The sequence below is a fragment of the Camarhynchus parvulus genome, chromosome 4 (genome assembly GCF_901933205.1).
Source record: "Camarhynchus parvulus chromosome 4, STF_HiC, whole genome shotgun sequence".
In the NCBI taxonomy this organism is placed as follows: domain Eukaryota; kingdom Metazoa; phylum Chordata; class Aves; order Passeriformes; family Thraupidae; genus Camarhynchus; species Camarhynchus parvulus.
The window spans coordinates 64,558,295-64,580,945 of NC_044574.1; the positions used below are offsets into that span (position 1 = coordinate 64,558,295).

The window sequence follows — 22,651 nt, forward strand, 5'->3', positions numbered from 1 at the left end:
CCTCGGGCGTTCCCGCCGGGAAACGTGTGTGGGAAGCGAGCTGCAGCTGGGCTCCTGAACGGGGCCCGGGAGATGGGGGGGGGTTTGGCCGGGTTAGAGGGAGACCTCATCGCTCTCTCCAGCTCTCTCAAATGAGGGGGAAATGAGGTGCCCGCAGCGAGGGGACAGGAAACGGCCTCAGGATGAGACCATACTCATCTTTCGATTATCAAAGAATCGCAGACCACAAAGGTACTTGTGTTCCAACCATCCTGCTCTGGGCAGGGACACCTTTCCTTAGATCAGGCTGCTCATCCAACCTGGCCTTGAACACTTCCAGGGATGGGGTATCCATAGGTGCCCCAGGCAATCTGTGCCAGAGCCTCCCCATCCTCAAATGAGACAATTAGGAAAAAAATTATCACTGTTACGGGGAGTCACCATCCCTGAAGGTGTTTAAGAGGTGTCAGCATATGGGGTTGGGGGATGTGGTTTAGGGGTTACAGTGCTAATGACAAGTTAATGGTTGGACTTGATGATCTCAAAGGCGTCTTCGACCCTTGGTGATTCTGTGTCACTTCAATGGAGTTGATCTTTTTTACTTGCAAACAGATCTCTGTCTCCACTGGCTGCTTCATCTCTTCTAATTTTAAATAAAACCAAGTGAGAAAGTAGGTGGAGTTTTGAAATGAAGCACAGGGAGGCTGGAGAAGCACTGAGGAAGTTTAATGCCATCCATTCCTAAACAAATGTGGCTTTAAATGGAGCTGTCATCAGTCAAAATTCAGAGTTCTTCCCCCCTCTGTACACACCAGCTACATCAAGTCTGGTGAGATTCTCACGCCACATTCTCAACACAACAAGAAAAACTAAGTTCAGTACTGCTTAAATACACAGATTTCTTCCAAATCCATCCAAGTTTCTGGAAACCAGTTTCTTCATCCATTCTTGCAGCTGGGGAACAGGCTACTCCAGGTTGTCTTAAACAGCAGTGAAAACATTTTTGCCAAAAGGATATTTGGTATTTACATCTGCTCTTGAGCTCTTAACACTGTACATAAAACCTCTGCATACAGCTAACATACACAACAGTTGATATGAAGTTTCCTACTGTATCCAATATGGTAATAAATATGAATAAAACCTAAGATCTGACAGTACAACAAAAGAGTAAAAGTGTTTTTGACTGGATACCGAAATGCCTTGGTTAAACCCAGAAAAATTACTCTGCTTTTTCCTTGTCAGGCAGCATCAAAAAAAGCAATCAATCCATCTTGATCACAGCCATCCAGAACTTCCAGAAGTAGAGGAACTTTGGTTTTCACATTGGTGCCTTTAAATTTAAATTTATCTATGAAGAGATCTGTGATCATACCTGTAAAGGTAAAATTCCAGGAATTATTTTCAGTAGGAGGTATCTCTACTTTTAACTCATTATTATGTACCAAATATTCCAGTTGTTAGAAGAGTTTTTAAAGTTCACATTTTAAACAATGGTTTAATTGTAAACAAATCCAAGCCACTTAACTTTTATACATTCTTAAGTGTCATCCTGAATTTGAACACAATCTTTAACCATGTCCATAAAGACAAGAATCATCTAAATATAAGCAGCTATGTATTTTTCAGCCATGTCTCTGGATGATAAGCCCCATTTAAATAAAGCTGAATTGTCAACAAACCATAAAGTCTCTCAAGATGTGCAGGTTGTCTCTTGTACTCCTCCAGCAGCTGATCTGCCTCTTCCAAAATGCTGCGGTATTTTGGGAGCAGGAAGTCCACGTTACCTTCATGAACTTGTAATTCCTCAAAGACAGTTTAAAATGGTAAGAGCTAACAGCAGGTAAGTATCATAAGAGCACTAAGTCAGAAGAAATGAAGCTCAGGTATGTCAGAAGGAAGTACTTCAAAGGGAAGACAATCCCCTTCTAAACTAGCAAGTGTTATGGTCAGAGTGCCTCATTTTCTAGTCTCCTAATGAAATGCCTGATGGCACTTCATAGACTGGAGTCTCAAAATCCTGCGTATTTCAGCTTCCAGCTCTGAGCCAGAACAGAATCACACCATGCAGACTCAAGCCTTGACCATACCTTCATTTTTAGAATAAGTGAATTCCTAAAATTTGTAGCACTCAGTGAAGTCTGAAGGTATACGTAAACTCTGAAAGTATCACTCAATTTCTGACAGCAAAAAGTTTTGAATGCCTCTTCTAAAAAGCCTCAGTCTATCAGCAGACCAATTTGGGATGGTTGATAGTACAGATCTTTTTATCCTCCAGAGAAAGGCACTTCTCTTCTAGACAAGAGGTAATGATGTTGTGCACTGAGAGTCTGCTGGGATAACAGCTTTCAATCATTAGATTGTTATACTGCCTGTCAATAAGCTACCAACCAAAAAATGAGTGATAAAAAATTTGTCGAAGATTTGCTGTCTAAAACAAGCAAGATGCACAACACCATTATTATTGCACAAAGACAATGTGCATTAAGAATTCTCCATTGTTTAAATCCCTGATTTGCCAAAAAATATTGTTTAAATCCCAAACCAAGCCCAAGTAAAACCCTTTCAGTGATAATAAAGATTCACACTGTTCTCACTGGTAGCCAGATTTCTGCTATCTGAAGAGCTCTGACAAGTATCTGAGTCCCCCAAAAGGACAGAAGAGAACTGGCTGAATATTTTCACCTCCCCTCCCTTTAAATAATAAATACCAACTCGATGATAGTGAGCTTTTGACAGGACAATCCTGGTTGTTGGGAAAAAAGTCTAAGAACTGAGATGAGCTGCCTAACTGGTATCTCCCAAAGGCTACTGAGGAAGGTATTAAGCAAAAGATTCAAAAGCAGATGATTTAGAAATTATGAGACACTGGGATGAAGTTCCAAAGCAAAGAAGTTGCATCTGGCCTGGGTGACCTAAAAAACTATAAATGCTAATGGGAAAAGAGACAGAAGGAGCTGGAAACTAACAGCAGGCTAGCACAGAACATTAGATGATAAAGCTGGCTGCCCTCCTACCATCCAATTTAAGCATCTACAATAAACCCACATGTTATTCACTAGTTATATAGCAAAAAAGAGAATTTTCATTGAAGAAATTTCTCTCCTAGACACTTCAAATACATGCTTTAATTTAATTTAAGACCCCACATGACACACACCTGACTTGAGCCATGGTTTAGTATCTGACAGCATAACCCCCCATAAAGATCAAACCCCAGGAGTTCAGATACTTACTCTCAAAGCATCTATTAAGTGCACCTTCTTGGCCAGCAGCTGCTGATACTCTAATTTAGGGTGGATCAACTTTAATGTGTGCCTCACAGATTCTTCATTTACATCTAGCAGGGAGTAAAAAAGAACCCCAACAGGCAAATGAGTACTACATATTCCATTTATGGGAATAACACACCAACTGAAGGACAACAAAATAGAGAAGAATTTTTACCATATGATATGTTGAGATTAATCTTCCTTTTAGTAGCCTCTTTGGACAGCACATCTTTGAGGATGGATATTGTAGAGATGTTGTCAGATTTAAAATATCCCTCACCTTTTCTATAAAAGAAGAACAGTTTAAAATATATAAACTTGAACACACATGCATGCATTAGGTTTAGTAATTCTATTTTACCTGTAGGTACTTTCAAGCTGTGTTCCCAGGAAAGTGTTCTGAAAATAAAAGGTGATGTACTCTCCAGCAGGAGTCTTTTCAGGCACCTCAGGCAAGCAAAACACAACCCAGGAGTGAATTTCAGCAAAACTGAACTGGCCTTTGAGCATCAGTGTATTCATGGGCCTGTGACATTGTCAAATTAAAAGAGAAAAAGGACAGTTAATAGTTAAGAAGGAGGGACACTGTTCATATAAAAAAAGTTCAGTTCCATGTGGTGGTTTCCTTTTAATCAGCACCCTAGAAAATCAGGTCTCTCCCTAAGTACAGATACATATTGCAGATTACAGCTGTTTTTCTATACTTCAAAATGCAAAGCCACATGCACATTCAAGTTTTACCTCCCACTAGGCACGTCAGATCTAGGAAAAAAAAAACAAGTTGAAGTTTTTGATGTCCCACTGCAGGTTGTTAAACCTGAAATTTAGGACAAAGGTAAATAACTGACAAGAGCAAGTATGACTAAGACAGAGCCTCAAGAGCCTCCCATGCTGTAAACCCCAGATGTAGCATTTTTATCAAGAACAAGGCATAGTGGAGCTCATTTGCACACTGAAGCCTTTGGTAGCCTCCCTTCAGTTCTTCACTTTTGGTTTGAACAAGCAGAACCTTGGAGGCAATACGAGATGTTACTAAGGTGGGCAAAAATCCATCCAAAATTGTGTAAAATACAAAACTCCTATAACAGAGAGATAAAGGTAAAAAAGTCTTGGATCAGTTTTGGGGCCAAGTTAGCTGTGAGAAAAAAAATGAGAGGAAAAGGGTGGAGCAGAGAATGAGGCTGAAACTGAAAAGACACAGTTACCTACAGAGGAAAGCTTCCATTCTACCACACCCTCAGCTCTACTAACACATGGGGCTGAACTGTAACCCAGGGCAGTAAAATGAAAAATAGCCCCAAAACAAGAGTGGCAAGGAACCCATTCAATCCATTATTTCTATTAGGAAATCCATGAAATGGAACTACAGGCTCAAAAGTGTAGGTTAGGGCTTAGAAATTCCATACTTAAGTTTACTGAGCAAATGTTTCAGCTGCCTTGTGTCATTTTTTCCAAGGGAAAAAAGGTATTGATTTTCCTTTGCACATACCTGTCCTGGTCAATAGAATGAGTTCTCTGGTGAAGTGAGAGTGGTTTAATTTGATATTGAAGAACTTGACAGGTTTTTGGTTGGATTCTTGGAGTTACATACGCTTGAAGTGTCCCGTACTGTCCTTCAATCGAGCGAACCTGCAGAGAGGAAAGAACCCACAGAGAATAAGGAAAGGGAAGAGATAATTTTACCACTGTTTGGAAATTTAGTGAATATTCTAAGTATGTTAAAGAAAGCCCCTAGTATTTCAGGAATATTTATAGTACTATATTTACTTGATAGTGCCACTATAAATAAAGCAGATGAGTTTAAAACTAAATGGAACATAGTCCAGTGAAGTGCTGCTGTATTAGATAAATATTAATAAAGTAACACCCTCTAACTCATTTTCTGATCAGTTAAAATAAAAAGCCTCAAAAATTATGAGATTTACGTAAACATGTATCAGATTAGAAGGCTGCAGTAAAAAAGAGAAAACCTCATGCCTGTGGGCATGCTGAGGATTTTCCTAATCAGGATTTCCTTCACTATTTCCTGTGGTGGTTGCCATAAAATGTATGAATTTGGTGGATCCTTAAAAATAAATTCCAAAACACCCACGTGCCTTTAAGTATAATAAGCATGGGATGATAGGATTTGCTTCCTCTCCAAAATACAAATTGAGCCTCTATTCTCTTGTTAGTTCCCAATGTAACTTCCTTCAAACACTTCAGAGAATAAACAGTGCCAGAGCTTTCTTTCCCACACCTCCCTCAGCTTTAAGTTCCACACATTGCCTTCAGAATCCTGTGTTTTCCCAATCTGTGGTGTCCCCACTGCTTTCATCTTAGGGACACTCAAAAAGATCCCAGGCTCTCCTCTGACATATTTTTAGAAGCCCTTAGAAATCCTAAAGACAAATAAAAAGGAACACAAGCCCCAGGTTAGAAGGTCTCAGGAAAAAAACAGCAGTAGAAATTGAACTGATCAGCATGGAGAACTCTTCATTCCAAAGCAGGATTAACCATTGATTTTATGGAACATATTTTTGAGCATTTTACCTTAAGTTCAAGTCTTGTAGTATTTGCTTGGCATCTGTAAGTTGCAAGAAGAAAGTTGCTATTTGGCTGAAACAAGGAAAAAAAAAACTAAACAGGAAAATAATACAAAATATGTCTGTAGATTCACAAAATTTCTACTGGTCTTTAACTGTAGCTATGTTACAGTGAAGTTTTTGCTATGCATGCACAGCTATTTACAAGTGTTGAATACAAAAAAGCAATCCTTGGTTCCCCTGAATGTTCCAATTAGTTTTAATTGTGGTAGAGTTAAAAAAATAAAATCTCTCTGTAAGGAAAAGTCAACCAAAGCCTCTTACACTCTTTAATATCTCTACAAAGATTACACAGATACCTACTTTTCATCTGAAAAATGCATGTCAGCCCACCCCACTCATCTGCAAAATTAATTCAACATTCAAAAGCTAAAGCAGGATCAGTAAGAAAATACACCCCAAAAAGCACTAAGTTAATCATCACAAATGGCACAAAACCTAAAATAAAAAGCTGATTTCTGGGAGCTCCAGGGCAGAACAATGATGTGCAAATTCAGTTCTTAAAACTAAAATAAAAGACTGTTAGAAGGGAGAAGACTTTACAGAAGATTTTAATAAATCCTAAGGTGGTTTCAGGATTTTCTCCCCGGCCTCAGTGTCAATAGTAATTCTGTAACTATTTAAGTCTGTAGTTATTACATATAAAAAAACGCATGCAAACATTTGACTCCCCACACAGCAGAACTGTCACATTCTAAAGATAATTTTTAGGAATTAACTAAGAAATGTAACACTCTTCACCTAAATTACTTGGAAGTAAATGTACCTGAGTCTATGAAATCCAGAGAAGAGAGCAATACTGAATGTCTCTCTCACAATCCTTCCCAGGAACAAAAAAAAACAAAAACAGAGAGCAGATATTTTTGCATATTTAGGTTTGCCTTACATCAGGACCTGCCTTTAGCTCCTAATTCTGCACTCTCTCTAAAGAAGCTGTGCTCTCCACAATTACCAGATGAGCAGTTAACTGAATGTATTTTAAATCAGAGATATATACATCCAAGTTCTATTTTTGCTACACAATATTAAGAGTTTCCATCATGCCATCTCTCCAGACATCCCCTCTTCAGTTTCACTCACCTCAGAATCACAGCTGCTAAAACTAACAACGGCAGAATTTTTATCCACATCCAGCAAGTCCAGTGGGACATCACTCTGCAGAACACAGGAGGAAGGAAAAAGCAAGAGCTTACATTGCTGAGTAGCTCCAATTGCATTTATCCTCTGACTGTCATCAAGCTTTGTAAGGAGAGAGAGGCAAGGAGATTGCTTCATCTCAGAGGCAAAAGCCTAACAGACATGCAGCTTACTAGTTAATCCTGGACTAGCATGATGATCTTGCTCTTATTCCCTGAACTCCTGGGGGGCTGGTTTACTACAACCTCAGTGTAAAATCTGTAACTGTCTTTCAGACATGAAAGGTTGATTAAACAATTTCTTTATGTCTCATTTAGCTATGGAAACATCTGATACTGTGACAAATTAGCTGTAGCTTAGCACTGCTCTGTAACATCCTTAATAAAAACAGGATTTTTATTAAGAAGTGAAAAATAAATTCCTACAATACTTCTTTCTCGTTTGTTATAGAAAAATCACCTCATAAATTCCTCCTTGTCACATTTTTCTCCTCATGCACTTCCCAAAATAGGTAATTCAGTACTGCTACTCTTTTTGACTACCAAAGATGGCATTAATCTCAGCTGATACAGTAGGAGGAATAATTAATTAAGGTGGCTGTAATGAGCAGGACTATTTCTCCCCAGCTGCACACAAATTAGACACTGTTCCACACTGGAAGTGAACAGGTGGCCCATAACATTCTGAAATTAATTTTCCACTACAGAGGGCACTTAACTGGCAAGTGAGGATGTGCATCCCATTTAACTGGTGTTTAAATTAGGACATGCAAAAGCAAACACAAAGTTACAAAGAAATCTTCTGTTACAGCAGCCACTTTGGTCTATTTTGGTAATGTAAAGCTGCTCTGCTCAATATGAATTTGTTGTATTTGCTCCCTAACAAGCATGTCCTTAAGATGCTGTAACTTGGCTTTCTGAACTAGGAGTGTTTTATTTATGCATCAAGAAATCCACCAAGAACAAAGCCCCACTGACCTGCACCAGGACATTATCTATGGCTGTCTGCACCTCCAAGATGAGGCTGTAGCTGGCATCATCCTTGTTCAGTGTGAACTTGTCGTTGACACTGAAGGGAGGCACTGAGGAAACTGCAGTGCTGGAGTGAGAGGACTGCTGGTATTTCTCCCGTTCCTGAAGTACTTTTATCTGCAATTGTTCCAACTCATTCCTAAAAAAGGGAAACCACTCATAATGTCTTCAAAAAAGGCAACTATAGAGCTACACGAGAAATTAAATAGTTTAAACTTGCAAGGCAATCATGTTTATCTCCTGGTCTCAATTTTTCAGCCAGAAGTGACTGATGGCTCCCCTTAGATGTACTTAGGAAAGATAAAATATAAACTCTATAACATGGACATGTGGATTTTACATGTTCCTTGCCAAAAGAGGTTTCTGAGACACAGGAAAGGACAAACTTTTTCCTTCAAGAGTACAATGCATTTTGAATAATATGGTAGTGACTTCTTTCCTGCCATCATTTAGAAGCTATAGAGCAGCAAGGAAGAAAGGAATTTTATCTTGCTGATACTGAGGCAGAAAGCATTAAGACATCATCATGTGAAGGCAAGATAGAAAAAGACTGTGAAATGAGGCTGCTATTCATTTCTACTTTGAAAAGGTTGGATTCTACTTCTAGATATATTAGTGATAAAGAAAATCCAGTAAGATAGGAAGAAGAGATGACATTTCAGCTTTTAACATTTCCTTTCTTCCATTTAAATTTCTTTCTAGGACAATTACCTTAAGGATGAAATCTTGTTCTGCATTTCTTGACTTAATTTAAGTTCTTCACCTGATCCACCTTCTCTATGGACAGGTTCTGTAGTCAGTCCTGTCAGCCAGCCTAAACCAATATATGAAGTTTATATTCCTTATAAACTAAAAAGAAAATTCTACACTCAGCTATTTTACGTGTGGAGTGATGTTTGTTCCACACACTGGGCTAGAGAGACTTGAGCCCAATTTAATCCTTTTTTGTAGGATTAATCCTAGACACTGAGCACCATTTTTATGGGTTTCATGCTTAAATTAGACAACATCATTTTTTTTTTCATTAAGTACTTTGAGCAATAAATTCCTCTTTAACAGTTTTTAGCTGAGCAGTTGGATTTTTTCTCACAAAACCTTGAATTACTGGCAGTACTAAAACAAAAGTTGTGCAATGTGATTATAGCAAACTGAATGTTGCTCAGTGGGCTTAGAGGTTGGATGCTGCTGCTTGAAAAAGGTTCTACTTTTGCTTACTAAGTTACATTTATTTCTAAAGGCAAATACTAATTGATTATATTCTGATACCTCAGGCATGATATGCAGAGATGAATGGGTGCTTACAGCTCTGGCTCTCTGGCAAAATCAGGCTAGTGCACATCCTACCAGAATTCACCTTTAAAAGCCCACAGGGGAACATGGCTTTCACTTTTTTCCTTCCTTCTATGATCCAGGATCTTTACAACATTCCCACTAAAAGAAGCCACAAAGGACTTAGGGTGCAACAGTACCAAGTACTGCCAATCATACCAAAACAATTCATGTGAGGTCAGGTGCAAGGGTCTTTTGATCACTCAAAAATGTTTAAAAGAGGTACTTGGAACACCATTATTTCTCAGTAACTGACTGAGGATTGTATCTTGCCAAATGACATGATTTTCATTACAAGTTTCAATAGGTTAACTTTTAGCACTAAAGGGATAGAATTAGCAATATTTTAGCTCCCAGCAGCTGACATATGCAGCATGTTTATCATGGCCTATGTCACACACAGGCCAATAGCTCAAGGCCCACAGAGGAGCTGCTGGGATGCCTCACACAGGGGAGCTTTATTTCCTACTAAAATCAAAATCAACCCCATTTAAAGCACTGTGAAGCTGAAAAGAAATGAAATTACATAAAAGATAGAAAAATAAAATAAAAACATGCTTCTGTATCAACATTTTTCATATATATTAAAAATCATAAATAATTCCTTCAGACATATTCATTAATTCATCACATTAAGGCAGCAGTTTACACCAAAATATAGTCAGTCCATGCGTTACACAAGATGAATATATTAAGATATAAAATCCCCACAGTTTAAGTGTAGGAAAAGTTTTTAAAGTGTTAATATTAAATCAGAAGAAATCTTTTCAACACAAAATTTTAAGAGATGTGAGTTGCACTAACAATATAACCTGCTCCATTTTATCACCTCACCACACATGGCATTTATTGTGTCAATGATACAAAGCTTACCTGAGTATGTTGCTGCTAAAATTTCATCATAGCCATCTTTTCCCACACAGCCACCCTGGATTGCTGAAATGCTCTCTGACAAAGCCTTCAAATAAACACATTCAAGCAGAGGGAAATATCACTGCACTCATTTCAGAAGCTTTTAGAAGATTCTACTCCACATAGCAAACATATTGACAAGTTGAATGCATAACGCTGATAGTAATTTTCCAGCAGAAATTAGCAATCTGACTGAATTGAAATGATCCCTCTGGATCCAATTACTATTTTAAACAATTGATAACCAAAGTAATTATGCTCAGTGAAGCCCTGGCAGCTTCCATTTATTAACCTGTAAATCACAGACTATACACAAGACTCTTGGGTTTTTCACTCAGAGAGCAACTCTGGATTAGGTTTCACCCAGCAGTCAACTAAGCCAAAACTTAAACACACTCTACATTATTTTGATTTCTGCTCAAATCACAACTTCATTTTCTGATTCTTACATGTTACCATACTGATTTCAAGGTCATATTGTCAATGTTACAAACCTCTTAAATTAAAACCAAACCACACATTTTAGCAGTAACAATCCTCTAAGTTTTGAAAGACAGATTTTAACTTTTAATTAATGGTTTGGTTTTTTTTCCAGCACAGTATGAAGAATGAGGGCTTACATAATCATGTCGAAGGACAGGATCATCAGCACTCTCAAAGTTATAAATCTCTATCATTCCATCATCTCGTCCAACAAGTAGTTCCTTAACTCCATCTCCCAGAATGTCAAAACTATCAATGCACAGAATACCTAATGAAGAAAACAAAGGCATTTGCTTCATCTTTATTAGTTTCTGATACAATAATACACAGGCCACACTCAGTTACACAGAAAGAGAGTCCTGGCCAGCTTTTAATGAGATTTCTGGTTGAGTCCTCAAAGCTGAAGTCCCTCCCCTCTGCTTCAGACTCAAGGTTATCTTTTTTGGCTCCATATTTCACAGAAAGACTAAGGATATACTAAGAAGCATTTTAAGAAAATAATGTGGTGATAACTATTATAATGAAATAAAAATGTATTTATACATTCCACTCCTGATCTTGTCCTTTACAAAGCAGTAGGGGCTAACAGATGTTCCAGAAGCAGCACACCAAGGCTAAAACTGGGAAAGTTTTGATCAGTTATTGTGGAGACACATTCCACCTTCAGACAAAACCCTTTATTATGACTCTTTAGAGACCTTAAAACCACTGAACATCTGGTAAGTTTGGGAGGTGTATTTGCCAAATATACATGCACTTAGAAAAATTACAAACATCTCAATCAATTGTATTTGAATCAACACTGTTTTACAAACACCACTTTAAAAATAGTGTAAAAATAAAAGTTTGCTAGAATACTGGAAATGATATGAACACAAAATCCAAAGCAAGACAATCCGAATCAAATTATTTGTCAGGAAATCAGAAGAATAAAGAGACCTTAGTCATATTAATATCACATAATCACAGTATATCTCCAGAGTTATCTATCAATTTCCTGATTACCCTACCCTTAACAAAGCCTCAGGTATGCTGGAAAGCTAAAGAGTGAGAAATTGAGACACATCACATACCTCCTCTCTTCTTTTCATTTCCAATTTCCCACCTTGGTATTGCCCTGGTACCAGTCATCTGGGTGACACCCAATTTCCCATCAGAAGTCCCATACACAATTTCTTCCCCAGAATCACCTGAACACAGAAACTGAATTTAGAATTGATAAAATCAGGCACACCAACTTCAAAATGTTGTGTGGTTACACTCTGCAGCCCATGGGAAAAGAAAACACTGAATTAGGGATGTGCAATGGAACTGTCACCTTCAAACCTGAAAACAAATCCATGAAAACTGCACCCATCCTGGTCATTTCCTTGTGTTGTCACTATTCTGTGCTTGGCTGCACCCCTGCACTTGAGTTCTGCCTAAAAACCAGTCAGAATTTACTACTATATATTTCAGCAAAGTTAGGCTGAAGTATAAAGGCCATTCAATGGACTTTACAGAAGAAAAACAGAGAAATCCTTTAACAACACACACCAGCAGTGAATGTTGTGCCAAAAATTCAGCAATTAAGAACTACTGCTCCAAACCAGCTCTGGATGTCTGTCACACAATCTAACTGAAACTAAATTAAGCACCAGATTAACACTCTAAAGAGATTTCTATGAGGTTAGAGCAGATTAGCAGGAAGGATGATCAAAACTATTTTAAGTTTGAACCTTCCAGACTCAGTTTATGTTAGCTCCACTCAATATTCTCATCCATCCATGTATTCCAGTTATGGAAATCCATGTGGAAGGGAAACACAAACCCCAAATCTGAACATGGCCCCAAAAGTCCAGTTTGTTTTTACACAGTGAGACTCCTCAGACCTCACTAGTGTTGTAAGACGCCTTCAATTAAATGTGAATATAATTTAGAACTGTCTATAACAGTCATATCTCTATGTTTATTTATATGTAAAAAAATTACCTTGCATAGTCACTTTTCTGCTGCATTTTTAACATCAGCTTAAAAATCAAGATAAAATAACTAACAAAGACAAGCTACAAAATCTTAAAAATACAGTAAAGTAGTATTATTAATTATGTGTATATTCAAAGTCTTGTTACCCCCATTTCCATTGCTCAGAGCAAGAACAGTAGGTGGTCCAGGAAGTTCTACTTCATACAGCAAATTAGACCCCTGAAGACAAAGAAAACAATCTTCAATTAATTAGTTAAAAAAATCCCCCAAAACAAGAAAAAAGGAACAATTCCAAAACACCAGCAACATACCAAACCAATGTCCCACAACGACAAAATTATTATGGATCATACTAAAAGGTAAGATTCAGTTATTCAAACTCCTATGAGAAAACCATTTCTAAGCCTAAAACAGGGTGAAGTCTGTAGAAATAAAACATTGGACTCTTGAAATGTTATTATCATTAAAAATTATCCAGGAAGTCATCTGGCAATTTAATTTGTTAAACAGCTTAGTATCACTCAAGACTTGTCACAACAGTAACTGATGAGAGCAAGAATTCCCAAAGGGATAAAGACTTCACGAAATTAAATGTGTATATGAGCACTTTTAGTTACAAGGGACCAATTTGTCATCAACTTCCACCTATGAATTCCAAAGCCTGTTCATAGTGGTTTCATTAATCCTCATTGTTTACAAGCTTATGATGAAGATTGTCCTTTAAAAAACCAGCGGAAAGGGAATGCACCAGCAGCAACACTCCCAAGTAAGGCACAATACACTGATCCTTATGATGTTTAAGCCATGCTAATATCTATTCCCTTAATAATTAGTCTAATTCCATAGTATCCATACATAAAACATTAAGAAGGAGACATTTGAACCTGTAACACCCTGAGCACTCTGTCCTGGCATGCAAGCACTGGTGTGATGCAGTTCACTTTGTCTACAGGAAGGCAGAGAACATCATTGATTTTATCTCCTGAGAGGAAGTAGTGCTGGTCCTTGCAGTCACAGTAATGGTTATAGATGTAGCTTGCACAGAGGAAGAGATCTGCTCCTGAAATGTGCCTGAGGAGAAGAAAACAATTCCTGTAGCATCTTGCTGCAGCAAGGGTCCTTTATGCTTTTATGCCTTACTGTGCTCGCAGCTCCAAGGTATTATGGGGCCCTGCAAGCTGTTCCAGCTTTTTGAGTTCCTCATAAATACTAAAACCATGTGGTTTCTACAGCTCTCACATTTCTACTCTGTCTTCAGGTAAATCACTAAGAATATCTTTATAGAAATTTGATTATTATATTTTTTTATGCTCATTTGTCTATGGCAGCATCTTACAACACCATCCCAAAGAGATTTTGCTCCAGGAGCTCTGTGGACAGGACACACTGTGCCAATAATCCCAGCTCTGCTCACACAGAGTGTGAGCCTCCAGACCACTCCCAATTCCCCCCACACTTCCAAGATATTCCAAATTCCTCCTACAGGTCACAGCACAAGCTGAAGCTGGACTGACACTTAATGTCACCTACACAATATGCTTAAAATTATTGCATAAAATCATAAACTAACAATCTGCTACAGCTCTCAAAAATGCAAAGTATCATACATACATAGCTTGGATGCTTTCAGTAAGGTTAGTTTCAAAGGAAAGAAACTGCTTCCCTCTTTTTGTGAAACCTCTAACTTCAGATCCTATAGCCACAAAAATTTTCTCTTGTGGTGTATTAAGAGCTCCTCCCAGCTCCAGCCTGGAGATCTTTTGTCCTGGTAGTGTCTTGAACACTGGCTGCCAACAGAAAAACAATTTTCATCAATCACAAGATCATATTCCTGGTAATCTTTTAACACAAAGGATAAGAAATTTACTTTCCAATTTCTGGCAAAACTAAGATGCAATGGGTTGTACACAGACAAAAATAATCTCTATATTTGTCTCAGAATCACAGAGTAACCAAGCATTTTATGAGTAAATAAATACAAAAAAAGCTTTAAAACATAATAAATTATGACTTCATTATTTCACTGTTATTAATTCATCCATAGTAAAAATTCAGCACTGCTGTCAGCTGTTTTATTTGTGGTTTGTTTTTTATTTTAAAGAACAACACACACACTCTCCCTCCCTCTCACATGTTACATTCTTATTCCAGAAGTCTACATTGATTTATTTGTATTGCTATAGAACACTTATGAGCTAACCATCAACTACTGCTATAGAATACTTATAAGCTAACCATCAACTTTCTGGAGAAGAAAACCCATGAAACAAAATAATTTTTTATTGTCCTGGGCACAAAAAGCAATTAGCTTGTCCAAATCTCTAAGGTGATTTAATTAATCTCTGCAGATTTTTGTCCTGTTGCAATAACTGTGTATGTGCCCAGGCTTAAGCCCAACTTAACTGAAGTGCAAAATATGTGGAAATTACTTTTTTTCCACATTACTTTTTGACTATAAGTGTGGAGAATCCTGTGCTTGACCAGGCTTGAGATCAGCATGCCCTCACCAAGCCAGGCATCAGTCCACAGCTCTACCTAGACACCTTCCACTGACACCTTATTTGCCACATGAATAAATAACTGTCTTTCAAAGTTCACTGGGAAGAACATCCCAAAACCAAAATTTTAAATGGAACATCTCCACTTACCACAGCTTCGCCCTTTTTTATGCCAAAGCACGTAACGACCCCATCCTGATCTCCAACAACCACCTTCAAAAGTATAATCCATTGTTATTTTTTGTTACGCACACAACTGTGGTTTTACATAATACCGTTCCTGTATTCATAGAATCACAGAATGGTTTGGGTTGGAAGGGACCTTAAAGATCCCTTGCTGTGGACAGAGACACCTTCCACTATCCCAGGTTGCTCAAGTCCCATCCAACCTGACCTTGAACTCTTCCAGGGATGGGGCAGCCACAGTTTCTCTGGGTAACCTGTGCCAGAACCTCACCACACTCACAAGGAACGATTTTTCCCTAATATTTAATCTAAATCTACTCTCTTATCAGTTTGAAGCCATTCACCCTTGTCTGGTCACTACATGCTGTTGTAAATAGTCCCTCTATTATAAAATTAACTGTATTTTCATATATTTAGGGACTCAAAATTCTAGACTATTTAATTACATACTTTAAAGTATACTTTAAAGATCTATATAAAATGCTAGAAATATGATGTTGAACAGCAGTTCAAGTACAGGCATTTACAATCCTTTTCCTGCTTCTACTTGTAAACATCAGCAACCTTGAGGAGAAGACGTATTTGGGAGAAGTTGTGTTTCACACTAAGACTTTATTACTGAGGGAAAAAAATGCAGCTATTTATGTTGAGTTTCCCTAACAAGGTTTCCTTATTAAATTAAGAAATATTTAAAAATAAACATTTTATAGAATCATCAAGGTTAGAAAAGACCTTTAAGATCATCAAGTTCAACCATCAAGCTGTCATTATTACTGTAACCCCTAAACCATGGCACCCACTCAGTGCCAGATCCACACACCTCTTAAACATCTCAAGGAATGGTGACTCCACCAGCTCCCTGGACAGCCTATTCCAGTGCTTGACCATCCTAACAGTAATGTTATTACTTCAGGTAATATATCAGGTATAACAGCAATGTTATTACCTCTCAGCTTCAGGCCATTTCCTCTAGTAAAACTAAAATAGAGAAACATGGAAGAACTCCCTTGTGATTTCAGCAATGTTGCGAACTACAGAAATTCCTTCCCGGCTCTAAAGTTTTCCAACCACAAATTTAGGGTTTTTTTCTATTTTTCTCCAAAAAAAGGTTTTCCAAACCCCCAAAACGGGGTTGGCACAGTCTTTCCCTATGACGTCCTATATCTAATGAAACTCTGGAGATGATTAACGCCAGGATGAGGCAGAGAACAGGAGAGGCAGCGAAGCTCCAGGCGCTCGGTACCTTCTGCGTGGCCTTTTTCCCGGAGGCGGGCAGCAGCCTCATCGTCTTCTGCGCCGTGACTCCCACCTGTGGATACAAGAGACGCTGCAGAGAGGGCCCCGGAGCGCCGGGACGCGCCTCGGGCCGCTCGCAGGCCCCGCCGCACGGCGGCCTCTCGGCCCCGGGCGGGCCGTGCCGCTTCGCTCGCCCCCGTGCCGGGGCACTGCCGGGGGGATGCCGTGCCCACCTGCAGGTAATCCACGCGTGCCAGGCTCGGCTCCATCGCTCCGCGGGACGCGCGTCCCTCCCGCGGGCACGGCGCGCCCGCCGCCCGTCACCGCGGCAACCTCCGCGCGGGGCCCGCCTCCCATTGGCTGGGCGGGCGGACGGGGGCGGGGACTCAGCCAGACGGACGGTGCGATTGGCTGGAAGGCGCCGGGGCGGGGCGAGGGGCGGGCAGAGCCAGGAGCGCCCCGGGGCGGCTCCCGCGGGAACGGCCCCGAGGGGGATCCCGGGCTCGGTGCCGAACCGTGCGGGAGGAAGGGTTTGTTTAACAACGAAGCCAAAAACACCTGCCCTGCACGGGGTCTGAGTTTAAAAAACATAAATCCTTACTCTCCTTAGGGTAAATACACTGAATTAAGGAAGGGTCGGCGCGGGTACGTGAATACACAGACATGTTAAACAGCGTTGCTGCCATCACATTCCCACTTACCTGGTTCTCGGCAATTCCTTGTGGTCATAACCATGAGTTCTGGGCTTACACGCGTTACTAGCACCACTAATAAACAACAAAGATTTCAAGTAATTCTCCACTCATCTCTAGTTGGTTTATTGCAGTATGAAAAATCCTATTTTGTACCTGGACACTGCAAGGAACAGAGTATTACGCTGTATCTGTTAATTTTTTGTCTTGCAAATTTAGTGCAAAGAATTCTCCATATGTAATCATAAACCTGTTAAAATATCAGCAATCGATACCATGATACCTTTTTAATGCATAAATGCAAAAAAAATTGTTATGATAGTTCTTGCTTTTAGACAGTTAAAATGAAGAGAGCAATCTTTTTGTGGTGAGTTAATAAAAGTTCCTAAGACTAAATTCCAGAGAAGCTGTACATAAAGTTATTTAGTGCTAAAAATCTACAATACATTTTTTTCAAGTATAAGATACTGAAATATTATTGCCAATAAATAGTTGTGCTGTAGTCGAAGCCACGGTTCCTTTGTTGAATCATTCACATCTCAGCATATTGGGATTTAGTTTCTCACTGAGTTTATGTATTAAAATTGCCAACTCTTCTGTTGCTTGGGACTTATCCTCCAACAGTTCATAGCGAAGACTGGAGATGTCCTGTTTGATTTCCTTTAATTCACCTGCATTAATAACAGAAAGAAACACTAATTAGCAAAGTTTGACATTCAGTGAATCTGTTAAGTCACAGCAGTGCCTATTTCACATTATCATCCCAAAATGTTCATGAGAGCAGGTACAGGATGGATCAGGAGGATTACCTTGTCTTCATTCTCAGTGAGATGTGCCTCCAGCCCTAAATAGCACCAAAGGAATCTGAACAGTCCATTGGGGTCTCACATTGTTCTCCACATGTATACACAACACCAAAGATTCCCAAAGGGCTGTACAAAGGTTAATGAATTAATCACACCAACACTGCTGCACAGCTGGTAAATATTAGTATCCCCTTTTCAGAGAGAAAAGGAAAAGAGGTTTTTTGTCTGAAGGGGTGTGCCAAAATCACAAGGAAAAGTGTGGCAGAGCTGGCAGTAAAACTCACAGCTTCTGAGTCTCTCTCCTCTTCCTTACCAACATCCTTGGAATTAGAAAAAGTCAATCAATTTAACATGATGTTATAATTTGACACAAATACAAAAAAAAACCATTTAAACAAGGACAGCTGTCAAAGCCAGGCTTGTAATAATCAGCAGCATGTGTTCCTTTGTAGGATATTCAGTTCAAGAGCAAAAGCTTTTAAAAACGTTCAAATCTATCCTTCCAGCAAGTGGGAGGGATGTGAATTCCTACACAGCACCTGCCTCGGGAAATGATTTGTCATGTACGAAATAACAGAGTATGAAGAGACACCTAAATTCTCTAGTGATGCAGAACAGGGAAAATCTCTAGACTTTTGTTAAAGGAGTTCTAGTACAGAAATGCCAATGTTTTCTGTTTAGGGTGCAGCAGACTTCAAGAATTCTGTCTTCAGAGGCTGGGTCTGTGCTTTGGGTACCACTGTGATGCTCAGGACACAGAGCACTTGGCTGTACAGCTGAAGAGTGAAACTCAAGAACTCAAGGGTTACATGCCCTCTACAAAACCTAGTGCCAAAGCCAGAACCATGATGTCAGTAAAACCCTGATTCTTCTGCACTGTCTTTCTAATTTAAACACATCTCTGCCAACACCAAAGTGGCATCAGGGACCTGGAAAGGGCTGGCACTGCTGGTGACAGAACAGTTTTTTCATCAGTCACTAGGTAGATGATTTCCTACATCACAGAGCAGGAACAGGAGGAAAGCAGTGGGAATTCAGGAGAGCAGCACACTGAGAGGATTCACTTTTAGGAGCCTTTCTGCTTTTGTCACTGACAATCACAGCTCTGTACAGCCACACAGGATGGGGAAGCGTCAGGATAACAGTCTGTGCACAATGCTGCCTTTTGAAGGCACTGAGGGGGATTTAATTTAATCTTTTTTTGCTCCCTGCTTCTTGCTGAAGAGAGTTATAGGTAAGCAGAGAGCAACTAAGGAGCAAAACAGAAGCTTTGCTGCCTTTGCTGAGAGCTGAGCAGCCCTTTCAGGCCCCTCACATAACACATGCACACAGCTGCCTGATGCTGCCATGCCAGTAAAACATGTTCTGCCCCTAGGCTGTCCATCACTGCATCACTCTACTGCTTCATAACATTCTAGCTAGAGTTTTTGTTTGGAGATATGCCCAGAGCACAGGAGTTTCCTTGTTTGACTGCAGGCCTGTGTTTCATTCCTGGAAGGTTGGAGAGAGGAGGACAACCTTTGCCATAATCTCATCCCAGTGGTGAGTTAGGGTGTGCAACTGGAGCAAGCACCTCTCACATCTGCCAGGGAGCTCAGACCCACTGTTCCTCAAAAGGTCTCCCACTAAAATAGAGGTTACATTTGTCATTTTTTATCACCATGCAGCTGAATGTAGAGCTTTGTTTAATGATGGGCAGCTTCACAGATGATTATTCCTCAGAGCTTTATGAAGGGAGGACAAATAGTTCATGGTGTAAAGTGGTAAATTGTGTGTAATTGTTGAATGAAACAGAGAGGAAGATCCTGCAGCTTTGATTAGGACTCTGGAAGTGTGAATACAGTTAATGGCTCCTTCACAGATTTCCTCTGTGCATTGTCTGTGCTCTCATTTTCTATCTGTAAAACAGGAGCCATAATATCTCTCAGTTCTACTTCTTTAGTCCTACTTTTCCTTTTTTTTGATGACATGGGCATACTTTCCATTACCAAGTGAGCTTCAGTGCATGTGAAATAGAAACAATCCCTCTTTTCACTCAAAACCCCCATGCATCAGTGCAATACTGGTTCCTAATAGAACGTGACAAAAACTGCCTCTGAATATTGCAGTCTCTTTCTTACCTTCATTGACTTCATCATTTTCTTTGTCCACTTGTGCTTTCAGAACATAACGTTTTATCAGTCTCTTCATTATTTGCTGCCAGATTAAAACAGTTATATAATCAGCTGAGATTATATAATTAAACATTGTTCATTTTTCTTTCTTAGCTCTCTCTGTCACATCAGCCTAAGAGAAAGAATGAGCAGCCCCAGATGAAGTACTTGCCTCAAATGGGCTTTTCTGGGGGCATGCTGAGAAAGGAAGGGAACAGCCAACCTAGTCAGCTTTCACATCCCTTACCCAAAAACCCATTTCAGATATTCCTTCACCGGTTTCAGATGTTTGCTCCTCACATTTTCCCAAGGGGGACATCAAAGACCAATTTTATGTACTGCATGAGCTAGTTTTGAAATGCTGCAAATAATGGGCTTGGACAATAACTATCTTTTCTTTTCAAGAAGCATCCTAGAGTTTAATTTCTACAGGAGGTTTTCTTTCTCTGGTGAAGGTAAACTGTACTTGAAACACAAAATTCTGCAAGAACCTTCTCACAGTTCTATTACTCAGGACAATGGTCACTGTATGTACTTACCTGATAGCGTGTTGGCTGATTGAGAATGCTGTTAAAACTGTGGGATTCAAAAACTCTGGAATTTGACTGAGTGAAAAGGTTTAACTAGGAAGAAATAAGACAAAATTAAAACAAATTATGGAATTCAAAGTTAGGATTCAGCTCCATTATTATTTTTTTAAGACATGTTGTTCCATCTTTTACTATATCAGAGTATTATTTTTTAAAAAATGAGATTGCCTTGAATTATATGTTGGTTTTGTTTTTTTAATGCTGATAATTTTGGCCATCCTGTTCTGAGGAAATAGGCTTAAAGTATCTTTAATCAATATTCAAGTAACTCCCTGTAGGAATTATTTGCATCTTTGAATACTCATCAATTTTTCTTTTAATTGTGTTTCCCCAGATTTGGTTGTTCTAATAAAATTTAAGTCTATTTCTTGTTTTATGCAGTATGTTTAGGCAGTCTGAAATAGAGATTTATTGCTATAAATTATTAATTACTCTAGTATCATCAGAAGCATGGATTATAGGCTAAAACAAAAAAGAAAAGAAGACTGCTGGAACAGACACACAATTCTTCCCTGCAATGAAAAGATCTCAGAACCTACCCTTGATTTGGAGTTCCCCATTCCCATTTCAATGTCCTTCTGTAGCCGTCTCCTCCTGCACTTGGAAAAGTTAATGATCCTCATGATGAAATAGAAAAAAGATTTGGGGCTTGGTACAAGACTGAAGGGTGGAGGTAATGTTTTTCCATCATCAAAATATGACAGCCAAAGTTTAGAACGAGCAAACTTCCACTCTACGTCACTGTCATCCTGTGTTAGGAAATAAAACAGATGATGCTCTTGGTTTTTATGAAATGCAAACGTTCTTTCAAATGAAGCTGCTTTGAAAGATCTTTCTGGATTGAGATAAAACATTATACTCTTGGTAATAAGCCTTCCAGCAGTTCTACAGAAATGCAACCACTTTACTTAGTCTATTTTAACCAAATTTCAGTTGTCTCTTTATGCAAAATTTCATTGAGAATACTTAGTTCAAGCACATGAAGCATTTAAGCAAGCATCATTTTTGCATCAAGTGAAAGCCAACATATAAACTCCCTGCTATTTAAAGTGGAGCTTTCAGGGGTTTTTCAAGCCTTGTTTTTCTTATTAAAGTGGTCACATGGGCTTGGTACTTGCACAAGTGTTGAAGTATTAGACTCAAGGCAAAACATGGCTTAAAATGGTAGTGCTCACAGCTTTTCACGTAATCGGACAAGTAACTCTGATTTATAATGGAGTACAGAAAATGCAAACTTTGTGGTCCTGAAGAAATTGTGTTAAATACTGAAAAACCTATTTTGTCCTCATACATTCTTACTGAAGTATTCCAAGGCTGGATTATAACTAGTTTTCTCTGCTGAATTGCCTAACATTTCCCAGAACTCATTGAAAAGACTGGGAATGACATATCCATTTGTACACTATGTCTTAGATAATCATTCTTCCTGTTTGTGAGGGCCTGCATCTGTGTGAGTGTAGTACTCTTTGAACTCATGGTCTGGAAAGCTGGCACTATAAATACACTTTTACTTTCATTTCAGCAACCTGAGATTTCTTTTTGAAATCCAAGTATCTTCAACACTCTACATTTTCTGATTTGTTTTTTAACTGCAGTTGGATGCCAAGTATAATGTGTACACAACATGAGATAAACTTGTTTAGATCCTGTGAGGTTCTGCAGCTTGGCTGAGTTGTTAGATAAAGTCAGCCCTCTTTTATACATATGGTGATATCTTTTCCTGTGGTAACCTCTTTGTACGTTTTGCATACCACTGAAATAATTCCTATTAATTCTATCCTTTTTACAGCATAACAG

At 39.0% G+C, this 22,651-nt stretch overlaps 2 protein-coding genes across 3 annotated transcripts in view; both read right to left on the reverse strand.

The window, feature by feature from the left end:
- Nucleotides 1-694: 694 nt before the first annotated feature.
- BBS7 (Bardet-Biedl syndrome 7) lies at nt 695-16,962 on the reverse strand. 2 transcript variants are annotated; one of them, XM_030947415.1, is made up of 19 exons: nt 16,847-16,962; nt 16,621-16,686; nt 15,342-15,404; nt 14,305-14,480; nt 13,587-13,764; nt 12,840-12,912; nt 11,802-11,918; nt 10,866-10,996; nt 10,207-10,291; nt 8,716-8,818; nt 7,951-8,143; nt 6,917-6,991; nt 5,784-5,849; nt 4,741-4,880; nt 3,613-3,777; nt 3,427-3,536; nt 3,216-3,319; nt 1,662-1,785; nt 695-1,354 (listed from the first exon to the last, which is right to left on the reverse strand). In XM_030947415.1, exons 1-19 carry the CDS (start codon nt 16,880-16,882, stop codon nt 1,221-1,223), a joined length of 2,139 nt encoding a protein of 712 aa, XP_030803275.1. In that variant the 5' UTR covers nt 16,883-16,962; the 3' UTR covers nt 695-1,220. The 2 variants fall into 2 exon arrangements, with proteins under 2 accessions (XP_030803275.1, XP_030803274.1); XM_030947414.1 differs by having other exon boundaries at nt 13,578-13,764.
- A 456-nt stretch (nt 16,963-17,418) lies between these two features.
- Nucleotides 17,419-22,651, reverse strand: part of TRPC3 (transient receptor potential cation channel subfamily C member 3) — a 33,007-nt gene continuing 27,774 nt past the window's right edge. Inside the window, exons 9-12 of the mRNA XM_030947620.1 lie at nt 21,394-21,603; nt 20,804-20,887; nt 20,232-20,307; nt 17,419-17,976 (exon numbers count right to left, since the gene is read on the reverse strand). Of these exons, the coding sequence (XP_030803480.1) occupies nt 17,834-17,976; nt 20,232-20,307; nt 20,804-20,887; nt 21,394-21,603 (513 nt within the window). The 3' untranslated portion in view covers nt 17,419-17,833. The remainder of the gene's footprint in view (nt 17,977-20,231; nt 20,308-20,803; nt 20,888-21,393; nt 21,604-22,651) is intronic.